This window comes from Rhipicephalus sanguineus, chromosome 8 (assembly GCF_013339695.2).
Source record: "Rhipicephalus sanguineus isolate Rsan-2018 chromosome 8, BIME_Rsan_1.4, whole genome shotgun sequence".
Classification (NCBI taxonomy): Eukaryota; Metazoa; Arthropoda; class Arachnida; order Ixodida; family Ixodidae; genus Rhipicephalus; species Rhipicephalus sanguineus.
Window position 1 is genome coordinate 70,512,212 of NC_051183.1, and position 20,566 is coordinate 70,532,777.

The 20,566-nt window shown below is 43.4% G+C and overlaps 1 protein-coding gene across 1 annotated transcript in view; it reads right to left on the bottom strand.

The window, feature by feature from the left end:
* Nucleotides 1-20,566, bottom strand: part of LOC119403309 (uncharacterized) — a 49,831-nt gene that overhangs the window by 10,527 nt on the left and 18,738 nt on the right. Inside the window, exons 5-15 of the mRNA XM_049418268.1 lie at nt 20,088-20,257; nt 15,157-15,318; nt 13,391-13,498; nt 12,639-12,797; nt 10,305-10,457; nt 9,576-9,731; nt 7,875-8,021; nt 5,934-6,041; nt 3,236-3,364; nt 1,127-1,258; nt 629-778 (exon numbers count right to left, since the gene is read on the bottom strand). Of these exons, the coding sequence (XP_049274225.1) occupies nt 629-778; nt 1,127-1,258; nt 3,236-3,364; nt 5,934-6,041; nt 7,875-8,021; nt 9,576-9,731; nt 10,305-10,457; nt 12,639-12,797; nt 13,391-13,498; nt 15,157-15,277 (1,363 nt within the window). The 5' untranslated portion in view covers nt 15,278-15,318; nt 20,088-20,257. The remainder of the gene's footprint in view (nt 1-628; nt 779-1,126; nt 1,259-3,235; nt 3,365-5,933; nt 6,042-7,874; nt 8,022-9,575; nt 9,732-10,304; nt 10,458-12,638; nt 12,798-13,390; nt 13,499-15,156; nt 15,319-20,087; nt 20,258-20,566) is intronic.

A 20,566-nucleotide genomic window follows, 5' to 3' on the forward strand; every position in this document is an offset into this window, starting at 1 on the left:
TCGTCATGTAGTGATAGCAGTAGATGATAGAACAAAAATATTTACGCCTCTCTAGAGCGGCTCGCGTTGGTTTGGTTTCGTATATTGCGCGCTGGCTCGCGAGGTCGCCCTTCATTCGACTTGAACCAATGAGCTGCCGTGGTGTTTGGGAACCGTGCTTGTCTCGGCCCCAGAAGGCATGCATTCTAGTTTTACTTGGACTCATTATACGCAATTTTCCTTTTCAACTAAATTACTTCACTTGCTCTGCAGGAACTGCCTTCAGAACTTTTTTTGTCAATCCGGACGTTCCACTACCTCCTCTTATTGTTTGCATCCAGCGGGGTTTTTTTTTTTGACTCACGAACAACGATATACATGAACCACAAATATTTTTGAGTATTTGTGTACAACGTTCTTGTAGCCACTGAGGAAGTTTGAGAAGCCCGCGAACGCAGCAGCAGAAAGCCATACTTCTATGTTAGCAATAATAAGATTGATCGCGGCTCTGATTTTGTAGTCAATTTCAGCATACCTATGACATGCTTTCTTATTATTACTGGCTTCATAGTGTGAAGCTTTTCAAAGCAACATGTCTCCTCAGTATCAAAAGCTCAAAAAGGAGTGTACTATCAAGAGTATAACTCACATGTTGCGGCTCCGGGTACTTCAAGTCCTGGAACAATAGGGGCACCTACAGGCGATGCAGGTTGTCGTTGTCCCGCAACTAGGCCTGCACCGGGCGTTTCGCCGGGAATGTGGGACACTCTTGTCCCCCCAGGCTGATTCTCAGATTGGCCTGTGGAATTCAAAGGGACTTATCAGCGACAGAATTCTCTTTTTATGCTACATCTTCTAGGTCATATGCTATAACGCTGATTTTTTTATATGAAGAACATCAGGCCAAATATTGATGAGGCGAAAATTTATTTGTGTCTACATTCACCGAGAATAAATTTTATGCTTATGTTCTCATTACGGAATTTACGGCATGATGTCAGAATGAATGGCCAGAAATGTTGCCTGTTGCAAAATTTCAATAGAAATAAATGCTATTCGCATAAAATAGATTGGTCAGAGCAAAGAGTACATAGTAAAATGAAAAGGACACGACAATTGTCAGCAGAAAAAATGAAGTACTGCTTACCACTAGTCGATGGAACTCGCGGAGGAGCTACACCTACACCTAAATTGACTGGCTTGCCCGAGATACTGGTGAGGCCTGTTCCTGTAGTTCGTCCATTTGCTCGTGGGCCTGATGGAGGTCTTCGCATTCGGCCTGTTTAGAACGTGTTTGTTTCTTACTGATAATTCTGTACGTTACAAAAACTTGTTAAACTCTTTAGATACTATAGTACCAATTAGTACGTCAAACAAGTTTTTAAAATGTAACGCTTCCGAATAAAAAGGAACTGCGGATGCTATAGAAAAGGTAAATTTGAGAGGTGTCAATTTTATAAAAGAATGTGAAGTGCACACTCCTTTATATAGTACACATAGATTAGAGAGCATCTGCTAACTAAACACTGCCCTTAGAAGCAATTGACTACTGTAGTGGTGTGTTTACAAGCCTACGTTCGTAATTTAAGACTGGATAATAACGTTCTTCCTGCTCACAAGCCACACAAGCAAAATATAGTGAGCAAAACTGCTTGTTTTTGTCGGCTTACTTTTAAACACATTTTTTCGTATTCGCGCATAAGGAGTGCAAGTAGGTGCACGCGGTTTACTATTTTTTTTAGCAGCCGCCGTCACGTGCATAAAATTTTATCCCCTTGTGCCACTTCAGCTAACGCAACTTAAGCCTGCTGCAGTTTTGTCATCAACAACAGCTGTTGTCAACAAAAAACAAAAAAGAACTTCAAATGTGGAGCTTTGTTAAAAATGCCATTATCACGCCTTTATATTAGCACCTTTTTATTCAATGTTTCTACACCTCTTCTTCACTTATTTTCGAAGCCAAGTTTTAAGACAGCATGTTTTACAAAAGCGCCAAGTATTTCAGCAGGAATCGGATGTAGAGCGAAAACAATGCAGCAACAAAATAAATGTTTTTATACTGTGTACCCAATGCTCGAAGTTAACGAAGCGTAACTTGAGTCAAATAAGAACTTTATAAGAGAATTCAGAATTCATACAGCCAACTCAGATGGTTTGCTACAGTGGGCGACAAGCCACTAGCAAACCGAAAGTACAGCGTTACCGGTCCGACACGTGCTTACCACAATTCGCGTAGAGTAAGTAAATAGGACAGGTCAGATGTATATCGCATAAGGTATCAAGAGAGTTAATAATTCCGGTTGACAGAATAACTGTCAAATGGATTTATATAGAATCGAGAGACAGATCTGTTAGAAATATAAAATTAGCATGCACCAACAAGATACAATTGAAAAATTAAAATAATATTGCGAAGATAATTCTTTTCGCGCATATTGTGGCTTGATAGCAAGTACACTGTGTTTTCTGCGCAAAACGTAAAGTTTGTAAAACACCGGATTATGAAATTTGCAACTTCACAGGTAACTTTTGCTTTGAACTACATGATAAGGCAATAAGTTTGTAGTGACATCGACTGCTTGCTTAATTGTCTGCCACGGATATAACTTTACAGCGACCGCTCATCCAGAGTGATGTTATTTGTAGTAGAGGAATTCTTGCTATCCGTAGTCCAGTAATACGCCCTATATTTTGCCACAATATGTTGCCTGGGCTGATGCGACCTTCTGCTCCGCCACTGTAGTTGCCCAGCACAAGACCTTTACAGCAATCTCCGAAAAGCTCAAGGGCATGGATTCATGTCATCTTTGACTGACATGGGTACATTCCTAGAGATATCTTCCTACGTTTTGATCACATACTTGGTTTCTTTGACCTTGCAGCATGATAATGCGACGCAGCGTTAGCTATAAAAGTTCCTTGTAATTCCCGAAATCTATTTCTTGTAAGAGAAACATGCCACAATGATATCGGATAATAAAAACTATGCTACATATGATGCACGATTGACTAACGTTTTGATGCGCATGAGGAATAGCGCCCTAAAACGCCTTCGGACATTGATTATATCGATCTCGAGAACCGCAAGCGCTAGCTTCGATTTGTAGACATGTGAAATCTACAATAGGAAAATCGCTTGGTGCTACTATAATGGAATCTGGAGACGTCACCATACAGAATCACTGAATATGCTCACATCATCTGCTTAAAATCTGCCATCAGAAATGTCACAAGAGTAGCCTGCTATATCACTCACCTGATCCTACTCCGACTATTTCAAGTTCTGGGCGGACAAGTGCGCCGGACTGGGGCGAGACTGGTCCAAGGCGTGGTGGTAAACCAAAATTCCTTACATGGTTTGGTGTTCTGGAGACGCTCGTTGCACCTGCTGATGAAGAATTCTCTGTTGAACACAAACGGCTTGTCTATCAAAGCTAATATTCTAGATTTATTAAAATTTTTGAAGATACAGAGGTGATTACGTTTTCACGATTGCGTTTAGGTGCCAAAGTTCACAAAATTAAAATGGTATAAGTTTAGAGAGGTAACATGATGCTGTCTAATTCAAGGCGTGAACTTTTATTTTAACACGAAAGTGTTTTATTCCGAGGTACACCACGGCTTCACTGACGTATTTCCGTCACGGATATGACGTTGTAAAATATACACTAACAGATGGAAAAGAAGAAAAAAAAACTAGAAGAAAAAGTTCCGTCAACGGGAACGGAACCTACGACCCTTCGCTTTGCAGTGAGCAGCGCGAACCAACTCGGCCACAGACACCAAGTTCTTGAGCTTACTAACGGCGAGCTATTTATATGAACCATTTACCATTGGCGGTACTCAAATATCGGTGGCACTTTAGCGTGTTTTCATTATCACTAGCGAGACGGCGCAAAGGGCTGCAAGGGCACGCTTTAAAGGTCGTCACTCCGCCCGTTCCGAAGGGCGCGCCTCTACAGGGCGTAGTCGCTCGTGCGCGAATGCTTATGTCCTGACGACGGTGGTTTGTACGTCTTTTGCTCCCACCGCAAGTTTGCGTTGAAGTTACAGAGAGCACGAAGGTCACTTCCCTCACTGCAGCGACCGCTTTTGCGAAAGGAGCGCGCTGCTCACACATAAATGTGTTACAACTGTGACAGTTAGTTCGCGCCCATCCTATGTATGCTTTGTTCGTTCGCTTCGTGCGTCCTCCTTTGCGTTTGAGCAGCGCGCTTTGACTGTCGAGCTGTGAATGTTGTTAGTTCGCGCTCATCCTGTGCATGTTCGTTCCGTGAATCCTTTCTGCTCGACCAGCGCGTTGCGAGTTTCGAACTGCTTGCCGTTGTTCGCAGGCATTACAATTCGCTGCTATAGCGTTCATTCCTTCGCCCTTGTGTCGAAACAATGCACAACAAACGCTCAACTACCTCTGCGAAGACACGTCTCACTTTCGTGTTATACCGATTCCTATGAAAGGGGGATCAGCCCTACTTTTTTTAACGTTCATTTCGCAGATTCGCAAATCACTGAGTGATTTGTGTGTATTGTTACAACTAACAGTAAAATGACTCTCGCATATATATTTTCGCTTGCAGTAAGCCTTTTTACAGCGAAAGCTCTTATGAGATCACAACAACAGTGTCGTAGTTGCCTGCCGGCGCTCCTGCCGCTGCAACCGCTATTGCACGAACTAAGAAAAAATGAACTGAGAAAAAATATCAAGTATGGGACGGGAATTCAACCCCTGCCGTCTGCGCGGCGGTCGAGTATTTTACCACAGAACCACGCTGGTGCTTCAAACTGCTTTGAAAAATGCTCTATACGGGCGTCATGTCGAGCAAGGAATCGCGTCAACATATGTAATGTAGCGTGGGCCAAGAGTAAATAACAACCAGACATCACGCAATGCTAAATGCGCTACGAGTGTGCGATTAAAAGTTTCCCAGCCATTACAAGGTGCTCAGTCATAATTCTTCGTCGTCTTCGGCTGCATCCAGAATCAAAGAGTGTGTACACATAGGCGTGCGCAGGGGGGGGGCAAGGGGGGCGAGAAGGGGGGGCGCAAAGTCAGCCCTATACATTGTAGGGGGGGCGAGAAGAGGGGCGCAAAGGCAGCCGCATACATTGACATAATAGGGAGGGGGGGCGCTGCGACGAACCTTCGCCCCCCCTGAAGGGGAACCCTGCGCACGCTTATATGTGTACATAATACCTTACTGATGCGCAGCGGGTACCTCGCTTATCCACAGAAAGAAGAATACTGTTAGGGTGGGTGCGTCCCTACTTAACAAAAATTACGATTTGTAGCGTAGTGGATACCTTGCACGTGTACGTGTATTGGTAGCCCCAACAGAGTTAAGAACGAGCTCGAGAACGCCCGCTCTTCCTGCTTTTGCTGTAGCTGTGCTGCGCGTTCCGCCCAGGCCTGGCGTTCTTTTTTTTTTTTTTACGCAAACGTCACAACTTTTATCATTGAGCGGTAATGGCCGCATGCTTTAGAATTCAAAGTGGCACAAGCATTAGCTCGTATGAATAAATGTCGCTTGCTGCTTCTATTTAGGCAGCAATATATCTTCTAGCAGCCGCAAAATACTGCAAATAAAGTGTTTCATGGCCTAATACTTAATAAAAAAACTGTTTCATTTGCAGAATGCCTGGGAGGAATTCATTCTGTACGCGTTAATTGGTACAATGTTCATCTGTATAGAATAGTTGTAAATATAAAGTTACTGAAAGCATGAGTGAACCTAATAATGAGGCGAATAATACGTTCACCAAAGGTAATTTTTTACGTCTAATATTCTCGTGACGAAATTGTCTAAACGATCGCAGAACGAACAGGAAAAAAACGCTATCCCTCACAAGGTCCTCGTAGCGCGGATTCTCACTACTTGAAGTAGTCTTCATCTTTACAAAAACTATACGTACTAAAACAGCAACGTCGCCCCCTAATTACACAAAATTTTGCTCACCTATATTCAATGGACGTCTAGGACCACCCAGGCCTAAATCAAGAGACAGTGATTCTTCGGAGGTGTCGGAGGGCCTTGATTCAGTTGTCACTTGATTTCGCCTTGGGCCTGTTGAGAATGAGTTTCTTTCTTAGAGACACATCTGTGCGAATAATTCAGGCAGTTCAAGCAGTGAAGTGATTGATTGATTGATTGAAAACATTATTATTTACACACAATCTTACAGCATGAAGGTGGGCTGCCTGTCCTGTAGCGCAATCTTGTCGTGAGTATTTCTATTATGTTCCGAATATTCTACGACATTATGTCGCATCCGCTTATGCGACCTACGTGTTACCAACTTTGTAGCCGAGCACGACATCTTCCAGATATGCTTGACACTGTGAAATGTGCGGGCCTATGCATTTTTAAAGATGGTATTAAAGACGATAGTCTTCTCTACCTGTCTTTCTATTTGTCTCTCTGCTACCCGATTCAGCCGCCTGGCCAAAGTTTAAGCACTTTCTGAACGCCCAGCCACCTTGCACTGGTATCGCCGTTCATACTTGTGAACATTGTCGATCAAAAGCAAATGTTACGCATACCTGAGGCACAACATCAATACGTAAGTATTAGGTAGTGTGTTCCTTTACTAGAAAATACATAGATACGTAATTTTAAAGACCCTAGTGTTTCTTGCGCTGCGCTGTAAATGCTAGTGTTTTTTGGGCTGCGCTGCAAATGCGACGCTACGAGCCAGATGCTGCAATTCAACATACAGGAGGACTGATGTAGTACGGCGAACAGAAAACTATCGTCTTTCGACGACATTTGTAGCGAAGCACGCAGATACGCGCCCAATTTTAGATGTGAAGCATCTTCTAGCGGAGCTGAATCCGGTGGTGGTGGTGGTGTGCGCCGCGACCACCCTTACTGCCAATGCGCAATTCCTCTCCCCTCTCCCTCTCCACTTCCCCCCTCATCACTCCCCCTGTGAAACGCGGGCTCTACGTGCCGAAACACTGCTTCGCATCGCCTCATGGTCCCCTTTAGCGAGAGATGGTGTGATTTTTCTTTCTTGGGGCACTTAAATGGAGAAATTTTGGTCTGTCTGTCTTTCACACGATTCAGCCTCCTCGCCAAAGTTTAAGCACTTGCTGAACGACCAGCCATCTTGAACTGGTAGCTGAGTTCATACTTGTGAATATTTTCGATCAAAAAACAAATATTACGCATATCGGAGGCACAACATCAATACGCAAGGATTAGGCGGTGTGCTCCTTTACAAGAAATACATTGAAGCGTAATTCTAAAGATCCTAGTGCTTCTTAGGCTGCGCAGAAAAGGCGACGCTATGCACGAAAAAGCCTTTGCCGATGAAAGCCCTCTGCACAAGCTCATGTTTCCCGACGTATTGCCAGATGGCGTCCCTATCTCACGCAGCGCCTCCTCTATCGTCTTTCGACGACATTTGCAGCGAAACAGGCAAAACGCGGCCAATTTTTTTATCGGCATGCGTTCATTCTCAAGGTTATATTTTTTTAACGTTGTCGTTCCGTGGTTTGTTTGATCTTGCAGCTGGATAGCACGACGCAGTGTTATTCCTTAATTGTCCCTATATTTCCGCAGGTATCTCTAGTACAGCCGAACTCTGCGAGGATATCGGTTATTGCGAACCTTGCTACAATGCGATGCACGCTTAACTAACCTAATTATACATATACGGAGTAACTCCTTCATGCATCGTGGGACATCGATTATATTGAACTCATATTGGGAACACAACGCGCCAACTTGTATCCGTAGATGTGTAACATCTAATAACGAAAAAATCATTTGATAACTCTACAAATCTGTATTACAGTTATAGACGTCACAATATATTACAACTGAATATGCTGATATAGAGTCTTTTGAATGAAATATCAGAAACGTAAACGGAGCATTGGTGATATCACTCACCCGTTCCTGCTGCAACGATTTCAAGCTCTGAGCTAATCTGTATACCGGATCCTCTCGACACCTGTTCATGCCTCACCGGTGAACCAGAACTTGAACCCTGGCTGGTGGTTTGGGGCGCACTTGTTGCAGCACTCGATGAAGGTTTCTCTGTAGTGCAGAAAGTATTCATTCGTCGAACGTAGCTGCATGGATGATTCCGTGTTTTTTTACTAGATCGGGGTGAATGAAGTGCCAAAAGGTACGTTGAAAAGAAGAAAACTCGGCGTAAAACTATACTAAGTTTTATAATCATAACTTTTCGATGTGAAGCATCTTATAGCAGAGTTCAATCCGGGGGGTGGTGGTGGTGGCGTTCTGCGGCGTGACCACCCTTACTGCGCATGCGCAAACCTTCTCCACTTCCCCTCTCCACTCCCTCGCTCCCCTTCCCTCTCCACATCACCTCTCCCCTTTCATTTCCCCCCTCATTTCCCTTTCCCATCCCCCTCTCTACTTCCCCTCTCCGCTCATCATCTGCCCTCCCATCTCTCCTCCCCTCTCCCCTCCCCCTCTCCACATCACCGCTACCCTTTACCTTTCTCCTCCTCCTCTCCATACCCCCTCTCCACTTCCCCCTCACCACTCGACCTCTGAAACGCGGGCTCTACATGCGAAACACTGCTTCGCATCGCCCCATGGTCCCCTTTAGCGGGAGATGGCGTGATTTTTTTATTGCTTCTCTTTCTTTAATTACGTGCCCAATGCTGTACCAGTAGTGCATCGGACAAGTAATTCTAAGGTTCTGGGTTCGGATCTTGCGGAGAAAAAGGGGGATTTTTCGTGCAATTTAATTAATTTCAAATTACGTAATAACGAACACACTAGAGTTAAAAGACATCAATTATTGTCGCCTGCACTTTTCTTGGCCTAAATGTGTGTTGAATGCACTTCGTGGAAGTGAACTGTCGTTATTACTCTGTATAAGGTGCACATTGTCCATTTTCGCCGCAGGGCACGGGAATGTTCACGGTGCCTCTATTGGCCATTGTTCTGTGATGATTTGCCTCGCTACTAGCCGCAGCTCCAGCTTCAGCTTCCAAATTAGTTAAACATTTTCATCGCCGATGGGAGGGCATATTCTGCGAGAACAGTGGTACTAATGTTGACGACCCTCTGTGTATATAAATGCGCTTTAGTCAGCACTATTGCTGGTGCCCTGCGTATGTACTGGCAAATGCAACTTCACTGGAGCTATTAGTGCATTGTTTCACACAAACGAGGAAGTTCAACAGGTTGACAGTTTCAGCAGCTTGGAAGTTTCTGTTTATTTTAATACATCGGCTCATTCATTCACTCACTCCGTCCTTCGAAATTGGTAGGGTCGTTAACTGACTCGGAGAAAAATCACATCATCTCCCGCTAAAGGGGACCATAAGGCGATGTGAAGCAGCGTTTCGGCATGTCGAGCCCGCATTTCAGAGGGGGAGTGGAGAGGGGGAAAGTGGGAGAGGGGAGTGAGAGAGGAGGTTGTGAAGAGGGTCTGCGCATGCGCAGTAAGGGTGGTCTAGCCGCACACCACCACCACCACCACCACCACCGGATGGAACTCCGCCAAAAGGTGCTTCGCATTTAAAACATAACCCGCCGCAAGACAGAACTCAAAGGCGTCATGGTCTATAAATAGAAAGCAAAGGAACATACGAGTAAGCCGTGTTACTCACCCCTTTAGTATTTGGTGGCCTTGAAGACCTGGTTTTGTAGCAACACCTGACGGTCGCTGCCTTTGTTGCTGGCTTACGATTGAAAGTGAATTCTGCGTCTGCGTCGAGACTTGGGAGGTCGCTCCCGCTCCGGTTGTTGATTGTGGTGGGAAGCCGCCTGTGTCCAAAGATTTTAAATTAGGTATCTTCAGCGACGACGTAGTGTATCGACTTACACTACGAGATGATGGGCACCCTATACCATTTTTTACAGCGGGATCTAGGGGCGTCTTCATCGACAGACCGATGCACTTAAAACCATTCCACAAATTGAAGCAAAATGCGCGTGTCTTGAGATAAGTACGTATGCAAGGCCCATCTAAGTATTTCTTTTATTAATATAAAGGAAATAATAAAGGTCAAATCTGTATGATAACTCCTAAGGAGCGTTTGAACAATGCGTAGTACGTAGCCTTCGCGACATGCGTTTACTGGCTAGGAACAAGATGTAACATCGTAAGAATACAACAATGAGAAAGCGAACGAACAACATTGGTATCTTAATGGCATCGGGTGGATATACTATAGACCAACATACCAATGTTTAATCATACCGTTATCCCTGATACTGTGGTCCAAATGCATCCTATGAAGTTGAATAACACGATGCGGCGTTTTAGGCAAAGCCCCACATGTTGCAGTGCCTAATTTTCTGCATGACTGTTAATAAAGAGTTATAAATTTCCCTCACCTGTGTCTACTTGTGGAACTTGAGGCCCGGGCCCAGGAGGAACAGCGGTAGGTGTTTGAGCTGGTTGCTGACCCTGAGTTGAAATTGAAGTCCGCGTCTGCAAAGCGGCCTGGGAGCTGGCCTCGGCGCCACCTGCTGTTTGTTGCGTCCCCTCTGTGCAGAACAACGACAACAGCTATATGAAGTTTGAGTCGCAAATACGGCCAGTTGTGTCCTAAGAATTTCTTTCAAATACATATAAAAAGAGACAAAGCGTAGCACAAAGAATGCTTATAGCCTAAATAGCTGTTGTAAGCACCAGCTCATCTCTCGGAACTCTGGACAAGTGCCTTATGAACAGTCTGCAAAATATTAGCTAGCACTTGATATGAACCATGCGAACTTCATTAAAAAGAATATTATTTCACTGTGCTCTGTGGTCAAATCCACGAACACATATAAAAAGCATTCCTGAACTAGCCATACTATCTCCCTGCATGCATTTGAATTTTTAAATAACTAAAACGCAAGCAGGGGCTAAAAAGCGCGATTGAAAACCTAAGGCTTATCTATAGCTACCGCTATGCCCAATTCTTCAAAAAAATATCGACGGAAATGTTTCATGTAGCAACGGGCACGAACTTATGCCGGAACATCTCTAACTATGCCACTTTTGGATTTACTTGAACTGCTGGTCTATTTCCGAGTGGTGTCACTCCGGCAAATCTCACTCTCGTTAACTCGCTGTCCTTATATATTTCTTGTGTAAACAGCAAGTATGTGGCAACATTTTATACCAGAGGACGCCAAAGTTCACGCACACTGCTGGCATTTGTGAAGGTTCGTATTCATATTCGCGGTAAAGTTCTAAAACCTTAGCCTTTCAGAACCTTAGTGAAGCTCTTGTCCTGTCATGTCATCCCTTAGATGACTAAAACACGGAAGTAGTTACTACGATGCTCTCATTTTTACATGATGCAGCAGTAATTCGAACTGTTTAAAGTGGCTGATCATCACCACAGGTACTCAACAAAGCTGTTTGAGCTGTAATTCAGTTTGCCTTATTCTACTGTGAACGCATCGTCCACCGTGAGTTTGTAGAAATTTACGAACCCTCTTTCATATGTTCTTTCACCACTGAGAGACAAAGCATTTTTTTGCACCGACGGCAATAAGTGTGAGCTTCGTGAATAAACCAGTTTGTGCTTTTAATTTCTCACAGCCAGATCCCAAAATCATATTTCACGTTTTTGCATTTTGGTAAGTTCGCAAGATTATGTTGTAGCTACAGCGCATGCATGGCTGGCTGCGCCAGCCATGCATGCGCTGAAAAAGACACCACGAGTGCCGTGTTCAAGTTAGTGTTCGCGTTGCGCAGACAGTCATGAATCAGTACCAATTCGGCAAACTGACTGTACTTTTATATACTGTACAGTGAGCTTCAGTTCGCGGTTACTTTATATTTTCTTCTAAAAAACATCTATGTTTCGAGTAAGAGCGTGCTATCTCCACCAAATCTCATATTTTTCGTTTGCTCCGCTTCAGTTTAAAATGTAACCGTACCAACAAGCCCAGTTGCCGACCTTGTTAAAAAAACAAATTTGGCATTGCACGCAGTCAACACGTCCCAGTACATATGCTGTGTTCCTTTGTTGTCCTTTGTGTTGAAATGCTATTTCTGGGCTGTTTTTCATAACTATTGAAACATAGCACATTGCATCTGTTTTGAAATTTACGTTTGTAAGTAATGATGCTACTGTGTTTTGAGCTTTATATTTGTTAATATTGCTGTTTTGTAAAATGACTAGTTGCTGGGAGTAGAGGAAAGTGGCTTCACTGTCTTCGCTTAATGAACTGAAACAGTGCACCATATGAGCGGTCCTGATCATCCTCATTATAACACAACATGCCCTGTCGTCATCCGTGCGATCATCGCAGTTACGTATCTGTCTGCAAAAATTTATGTTCTGCCTTCGCTGTCTAGCTATGCTTGCTAGTTCTAAACGGCTGAGGTGTTCAAGAAAGTGCATGTTTTCTAAACGGAATACACTGATATCGCACGTGCTGCTATCGCGAAATATTTAGTGTGTTACCGTAGACACGTGACAATGTTTGCAAAATGAGGAACCGGCAACTTTATATGAACGACTAGCGCGGACTTCTAACAGAAGACATTTGGCAGGCACATATTTCAATCCTACAGCTTCTTACTTCCATAGCATTTTCAATTTGGTAAAAAATTCTACATTTGTAGTTTTCCTTCATAAGCTGAAGTTCAATTCGATGCTGTGGTATTTCAGATACGGCGGGATTTGCAAAGGGAACGATAACAGAAACATGCGTAGTTTCACCCACCTGTGACTACCTGGGTAACTTGAATCGCTGGCCCAGAAGGGACGGCCGCAGGAGTTTGTGTTTGTTGCTGACCCGAAGTTGACATAGCACTCTGCGAATGCACGGAGGCCTGGGAGCTTGACTGTGTGGAACTCAGTGTCGATTCCACAGGGGTTCCACCTGCACACAACGAGGTTATCTTTGAGTTAGAGTTTCCCTTGTAATGAAAAAATCCGCAAAACAGGTGTGGGTGCTCGAGCCAACGTTTCGACAAGTGGACTTGTCTTCTTCAAGGCTTGAAGGAGACAGGTCCACTTGTCGAAACGTTGGCTCGAGCACCCACCCCCTGTTTTGCGGATTTTTTCATCGCAGTTTCCATCTTCCACTTCCTGCCGTTTTTTGGAGTATCCCTTGTAAGTAATTTCTGCAGCCATCTGGTTGATTACATTACTGTTTATCTTGCCAAAGAAAACTGCTTGCTAAAACTCGTGCCACATGATTATATTGGAGTGAAACGTGTATTCATTGTGCATTATACGGAGCTCATTTTATCCTCCTATGTTTCGGAGAGTACTGATATGCATGACTCCTGCTTTAGAGCATGTAGTCCAAACTAACTGCGGCTAATGCTCTCTACAGCCCTGTCCTGGCATAACTATGTTCTCTTCAATTCAAATAGCCATAATGGTTATTTGTAGACCGTGCGGTCTTAACAAATATTTCGAAAAATAAAAGAACACATTGTCCAGTGAAATGTCCGAAAAACGCCTCACCAGTACTAGTCGAGCTTTGCTGAATACTGATACCTAAATCAGAACTGGGTCCTTGAACTGATGCCTGAGAGGTGCTCCCTCCAATTGTCACTTGGTTTTGTGCGGAGCCTGTAGCAAACAGTTTATTTTAGTGAAATAGTCTTCTATACACTTGCAAGAGCTTGTTAAACTCACGGCCCAATATCGTGCTCATCGGTACAAATTAAAAGAAATCAAACTTTTACAATAGTGTCTATGACAGCAAGTTTAAACGTTCAATAAAGCTGCATATCTGGCTTTTGCATGATGCAGCTCAATATCAACTGCCTTTGTACGTTTGATCTCTGCTTTATCGACAAAGAATCAGAAGCTACTTAACGTTACCACTTTTCATACCCCAAGGACCTGAAAATGCAGTGAAGTGAAATAGTTATTGATGTATCAGTTCATTTACATAAGAGACAATCAGGAAGCCGTGCCCTAATTAATTAACGATATGTGGGCTGCTATGGCTGAAGCACTTTCTACGAAATATTTGTGCTTGTGGCAAGGCCTGAGTCCCAAGTTGGGTTATCACAATGCTGTCCACATCTTTGTCGTTACTATTTTTTGTGTTATGTAGGATTGTCTGTGTGTAAACATGAGTTTTGCGCGCTGCATAAGCAATATCGAAGAAAGTGCACAGGGAAGACGATGGCGAACTTCACTGCTTGAACCGCTGCATACTAACATCGTAAGCCGCAGTAACAGAATCGATTGACTTTTATAGCATGTATGTGCATTATTACTAACCTCCCACTACTTTTCAAGGGAAGGTTCCTTAGAGCATTTTACGGCTGCACTAAGTAAATATAGCGTGTACGCAAGGTTATACAATGCACGTATGAAGTCTTGTTTTCAAGAACTAGCGTGCGCTCTATTGTCTGTAAAACGAAACCGTGTTCTTTGCCATTGTCCAGATTTCTGATTATACCAGTCTGTAGATGATCCAGTGTGTGAGGAGGGAAGCGTGAGTCTAGTATAGATAGAAAGGAGGTCAGCTCCAGTTACACATTCGTGCACTTGTATAAGTGAATGCCAGAGTCCTGCACAATGTGTTTTAAGTGTAGCGAGGATCAAAACACGAAACATAGAAACAAACGACGAGCATTACGGACAACTTCGTTCTGCGATTCGTCTACGATCTCTTGTTGCAAAAGTGTGCTTTGCTCTATAGGCAAGCCTAACGCGCGTACTAGGTGCAAGGCACACTTTTAGCGTATTTGCGTACAATCCTGCCCATATCGAGGCAGTACTCGAGGTTGCATAAATGTTTGCGTAACCATCAAAGAATGCGTAGACTAAAGCCAATTTCCCGAGAAATCAGGGACCACTTTAAAGCTTTTCTTTGTTCAGCAAGCGTACTTGGACGACGCGTTGAATGACAGAGCTGGCGCAAATTTATATAAACATGATCAATTTTTTCTTCAGACCATGATATGTTGTCAACTTTAGTGATGACAAGAGAAATTGCATCTTCGAGGAAAACTTCGCCAGCATATTTTAGGCTTGTCTGCAAACATATCTGTGTGTATTCATCATTGTTTTTATGGCGCGGAGAACTGCGCATCTACTTTTTTGAGTTCCTACTTTTGTATCCCTTACACTTCGAAAAGGAATCTCACCTGCCCCTTCCTCCTCCCTGCCGCTGTGTCACCCGCCGAAGCATCAGTTTTTTTTCTAAGTCTCTGTGCTTTTGACGGCGAAGATAATAATAAAATACATTACTACAATCGATTCTGACTTACCAGCTGCGACTTGATTTCCTGTAATAACTTGGCCAAAAGATGCACCCAGTAGTGGTGGAGCCGGTAGATCATGATTAGGTGGGACAGAAGTTGGTATTTGGTTAGAAGGTTCGTTGCTCATCCCAGCGGCAATTGTTACTTGCTTTTGCGCTTGTTGTAATCCTCCTGCGTAAGATACTCTGCTGAGCTGAAGTTTGCGAACTATGGTGGCTAGAAAACCTTAAGGACGTAAAGATGTTTGAGCTGCAACTACAGGAATCCTGGCTGAATATGCAAACTTTGTTATATGAACAGTTTGTCATTGTTTGATGACAATTAACAATGAAACGCATAGCATTGCTACCAGCTTCCGGCAGATCACTGAAGATTTAAATTGCGAAGAAAATTTTTCGTTACCCCAAACACATAAGCGTGTAATGAAAGGCAAGTTGGTCGACGTTTTTAAGAATACGGTAAGAAGTCTGGGGAGATGCTAGCGTACAAAATGCATTCGTAATGAATGACGCATGTTACATAGGTTAGTATTATATGTTAGTAGCATTTAATATTGGCGCACGTTTAATACAGAATTACAAAGGAAAGCAGCACAAATAATAAATGTAGGAATACAGTGCTACGTACAGGCTTGCAACGAAAGAACTGAAACTAGTCCAGGAAACAAATCACTCAAAGAGGGCATAAAAATCAATCCATATCCATAAAGTGAATGATTATGAGTGGGCGAAGCTCCGAGGTAAGCTGGGAAACCAGTGAATCCTCCTAAATTTCTGACCACTCGAACATCATACAAAGACGTGACACAGAAACACGGGGGTGTGGTGGGATTATATATAGAATATATAAACAATGTTTCATTATTTACATATTGTTACAGTATATACTCAATGTTTTGATATATACACATGAGGTAGATGATGGTTTTGTTCAAGAGCTCTATGGACCACAAAGAGAAGGTTCCCCTGATTTTGTTTTAGTCATGTATCACGTTAAGCTCAGAGGAACGCTTCCCTTTGAGTATAACGCCGCTTCCGCTTCGCGAGCTCTCACAGCAGGGTCTTGACGACGAGTCCACGCTGCAGCCGCTTTGCCAGCCCTCCGCTCCGCCGCCGCCTTGTCTTCTTCGGTGTTCACAGTAGCAGGATAGCAGTATCGAAGCGCACTGAGCGACGACCCGCGAAAGAGAAAGGAAGCGTGCCAAGAGCGAGCGCTATATATAGGCGAGGCCCTCTAGCAGTCTCGTACCAAGTTAGAGCACGCGCCGAGTGTGGCAGCGAGCGCCGCCGCGCCATCTAGTGGGCGCCATTCAAATTAAACGAGAGCGCAGCTGCGCCTCTAGCGGGAGCGGCGAGTACTAGCAGCTGGCTACGACGCGATAGCAGACAAGCCTCGACCCTAAGGAGCTTCGCCCCTAAAAGCTCGATTGCTCTATTGCTGACCCGAAAGTCGCGGGAGAAAATTGACAAAGATGCTTGAGGGCCGTGTACTTAGGTTTAGGTGCACGTTAAAGAACCCCAGGCGGTCGAAATTCCCAGAGACCTCCAGTACGGCGTTCCTAGCAATCATATCGTGGTTCTACGACGTTAAACCCGAGCAATAATTAGAGAACGGTGCGTGAAAAGAAATCTGTCAGCTCCGTATTTGTGCATGTATCTTTATTAGGAATACTGGTAAGCCATGTCGGCACAGCCAAATGAGAGACGCCGAGAGAATCATACCAAGCACTGCATTTGCTTTTCAGGGTTAAATTCTTATTGAAAATTCAATGAGCACGACACCAATTGTTTGACCATTTAGGTAAACCTGCGCCACAAAATTAGTTTATTTAGCTTGTATCTAGCGATGTAGAGTCAAATTTCATCCAAAAAAGATTTAGTGTTCAACATGCCCGTGTCTGCGAAGGGTTAACTATTTGCCTTGATTGATATCTTAGGAGCCTCCTACTTTCTGTATTAAAAAGTTGGAGTTATTCGTCGATCAACTTCACGGAGAAGCATAGACGCCTGTATAACTTAAACCAAGGCGTTGGACTGGGCTAGTTGGTGTATAACTTAAAGTTTGCCACTTTGATAACCCTCTTGATTTTTCAGTAGATGTCTTTGTCATGCACGCTGATAGCATTAGAACCCACCAGAGCACTATCACGACGAGGAAAAGAACGAAGACCACACCACCACGATGTTCTTTCTTTTTGTCCTCGTCGTGTTTGTGCGCTGGTGCTTTGCAAGGCTACACCAACAATACAAATATTTAACGTTTTGATAGAATTATGTTCACAACTACCAGAAAGACATAGAATGAAAACAATGTAAATCACACTGACATATTCTCTTATGTTGTCCTACATGGCATGCGCCAGTTGACCTGCCTAACGGTGAAGTAATGTTGGGACTGCTCAAATTTAAATCAGAGTTGTTGGAATTCGATTTTTCGTCTATGGTTCGGAATCTGCTGTACGTGGTACTTGCAAATAGGCGTTGTGATCCGCCAGATTAATGAATACTCGCTTTCAAAAATGAACTGAGACGTGTGAACATCGGCAGATTTGCTAGAAAGAACTGAGTTAGTGTATGTTGTATCACGTACACAATTATAAAGGAAAGTATGCCTTCGGCAATTTCTTGCACATTTATTCCCAGGAATTAATCATTCTACTTTATTTTATTTCACCTGCCGAAACCACGGTATCGCTATCAGGTCCGTAGACTGAGGCTACCTTTGAGGGGAAGGCAAATTTTAATATTCATTTGGAGGGCTTGGACAGGAAGCTTTAAGCGACCTTTCTAGAAGCTCTAGTTCTGTAGAAAAAAATGAAGGAGCTTCGCACTAGGGGTGCTAAGCCTGAAGCAATTGCGGAGCTGGGCGGCCTTCCTTGTTTCTCTTTATTTTTCTATTTCTTTCATCTTCTATTTCTTTCTTTTTCTCTCAGTTCTGATTTGCTATATTTTTTGTTTGACTGTTTATTTCTATTTCTTTCTCTATCGATGTATTTCTGTGTATTTCTCGCTCTCTATCGGTCTCTGTCTTGCACATATTTCTTTCTCTCTCTCTCTCTCTGTTTCTTCTTCCTCGTTCCTTCGATCTTTATTTCTTTCTTTTGCCTTCTTTCTCTTTTTGTGTTTGTTCCCTTTCTCTCTATTTCTCATTTTCCTCCTATGGTGTGCTTCTTTCTTTGATTCTCTCTCTTTTTGTCTTTCTTCCATTTCTTCCTCTATATTTCATGCTTTCTCTTTCTTTCTATGCTATGCTTTACTCCCTCCCCTCCTCCTCACCTTCACTTCCCTTTGCCGCCCCATTGCTATGCTATGTTATACAAGGCTATACTACGCTCTGCTAGCGTGCTTGCATGGATAGCGGAGTGGTTAGGCCGCTCACCTTTGGATCGTAAGTACGCGGGTTCAAATCCCGCCCGGCCAAGATATTGTTTTCGCCATAACTTCTCTCTTGCTCCTTCTTTATTTTGTCTCTCCCTGTACTCGTTCGCTTACCTATCATAGTTATTCCATCCCACACCGTAGAAATTGGCGCACGTGTTTTGTGAGCTAAGCAGAAGATGAAGACGGGGTCTGAGAGGAAGAATTGAGAGCGCGTGCCGATTAGTAACGATGATAGTTTCTGCTCGCACTACCCGCGCATGGAATAGCTTAAAGAGCTACGCTCTTAAAATACCACATTGCTGGTCGTGGTTGCCTCATTCACAATGTAGCCGTTCTGTGGAAGTATTGGTGCTTCCAAAACTTGTGAAAAAGTTACATTGCTATCATGTGATTGAGGAAGGAAGGAATGGAGGAAGGGGTAAAGAAGCGGAAAGACAGGGAGGTTAGCCAGTTCTTAGAACGGCTGGCTACCCTGTGCAGGGGGAAGCAAGGGGTAAGGGGGATAAAAGGTAATAGAATAGAGATGTTACAAAAAAGGAGAGCAAGAAACGCAAAAAAAGATAAAAAAGGAAAGGAGAATGCGACACTGCTTAGAGTCTGTCTCTAAGACCAGTTGTCCGCAAGTAGCGCAATGATGCTTTCAAAGCCTTCTGTGCTGACGACGTACTCGGCCAAGGTCCCAAGCCCTTTGTTCTGACACAGGGCGTTGCCTCATTCACAATGTAGCCTTTCTTTGGAAGTATTGATGCTCCCAATACTTGTAAAAAGGTTGCATAGTTCACAGCGGATGAGAAAAGAAAACTTAAAAAATATCTTTCCTAAAAATATGCAATTCGCTATCAAAATGAATACGCAAAGGTGAAATAAAAATTATAAGTAAGTTCCGTCAGTGTTTTTGAAACGTTTGCAAATTTAGCAATATCCAGTCTTGGTCATAATGTAGTTTTTTAATTCAGTCTCACTTATAGTCTTGCCGCGCTAAATTCAACTCAGGGCTTTATTTCGACTAAGCTTTTCCAACGTTCTATGTGTTTAAGGGAACTTAAAATGACAAAACCTATTATCAGGAGCCCTCATGACTCCTCAGATGTGCCTTAAATTCACTTAGTCAGGTACACATGATGTTTTGATGCTACAAAGCTCATGTCTGACTGTGAGCGATTCAACTCATGAGTTCGTTCGCTGGCATACGCCAAAGATTGTGAACACATCTTGTAAGCACTCACACAAAGCGGTGGACTGTTTCTATAGCACAGACTCGCTCTCTTGTCTGTTACTCTATTTGGCGTTCTCAGTCTACCCTCGGCTCAGTAAGATAGAGGAGAGATCGGTCATGTAATGTAGAGTATGTTAATAGTGAATTAGAATTACTCGAACAACTTAGCCCATTGAGGTGTCTTAGGATTGTGCAGATGTAATTTAGCCTCATTTAAATTGCAGTTACAGCTAAGCACAACACTTCTTCCCACATTTATAAATTCTGCATAGATAGACTGTTACGACTGAGCTAAACCGCAAGCGCTACTACAATATGTATTGCCCATAAAGTTTACTTACCTTTTACGCATGTCTTTCTCACATTCCCTTAAAGTAACGAATTTGTTTCCGTAGTAATCGCAGCCAAATCCCTTTCACACATTTCATCTGGGTCTGATTGTAAATGAATACTGGATGCAAAGACTTAATTACACAGGGAAAGCCAGTTGCTGAAAAATGGCAAGCTTTTTCTGGAAGGCAAAGGTAGCAGTTGGATAACATTCACAACGTATATTCAACACCAGCGTAATTTCAAAATTCTTTGGAGCATATGGTCCTACTTTCGCATTGGAACGGACAAGCCTGTTTCCCACTTAGTAATGCATTAATTTATGCAATCGGGGGCCACACTTCTGAAACATGAAGCGTTCAACTTGGAGTGTTCAACACGGATGCAGATGGGCGTGCTCTGATACACCACCATCCACAATCTTGGTCGTTACATTTCCCATACGTTGGTAATTTAAAGGGTCTACGAAGCCTACATTTCAGAATCCTTC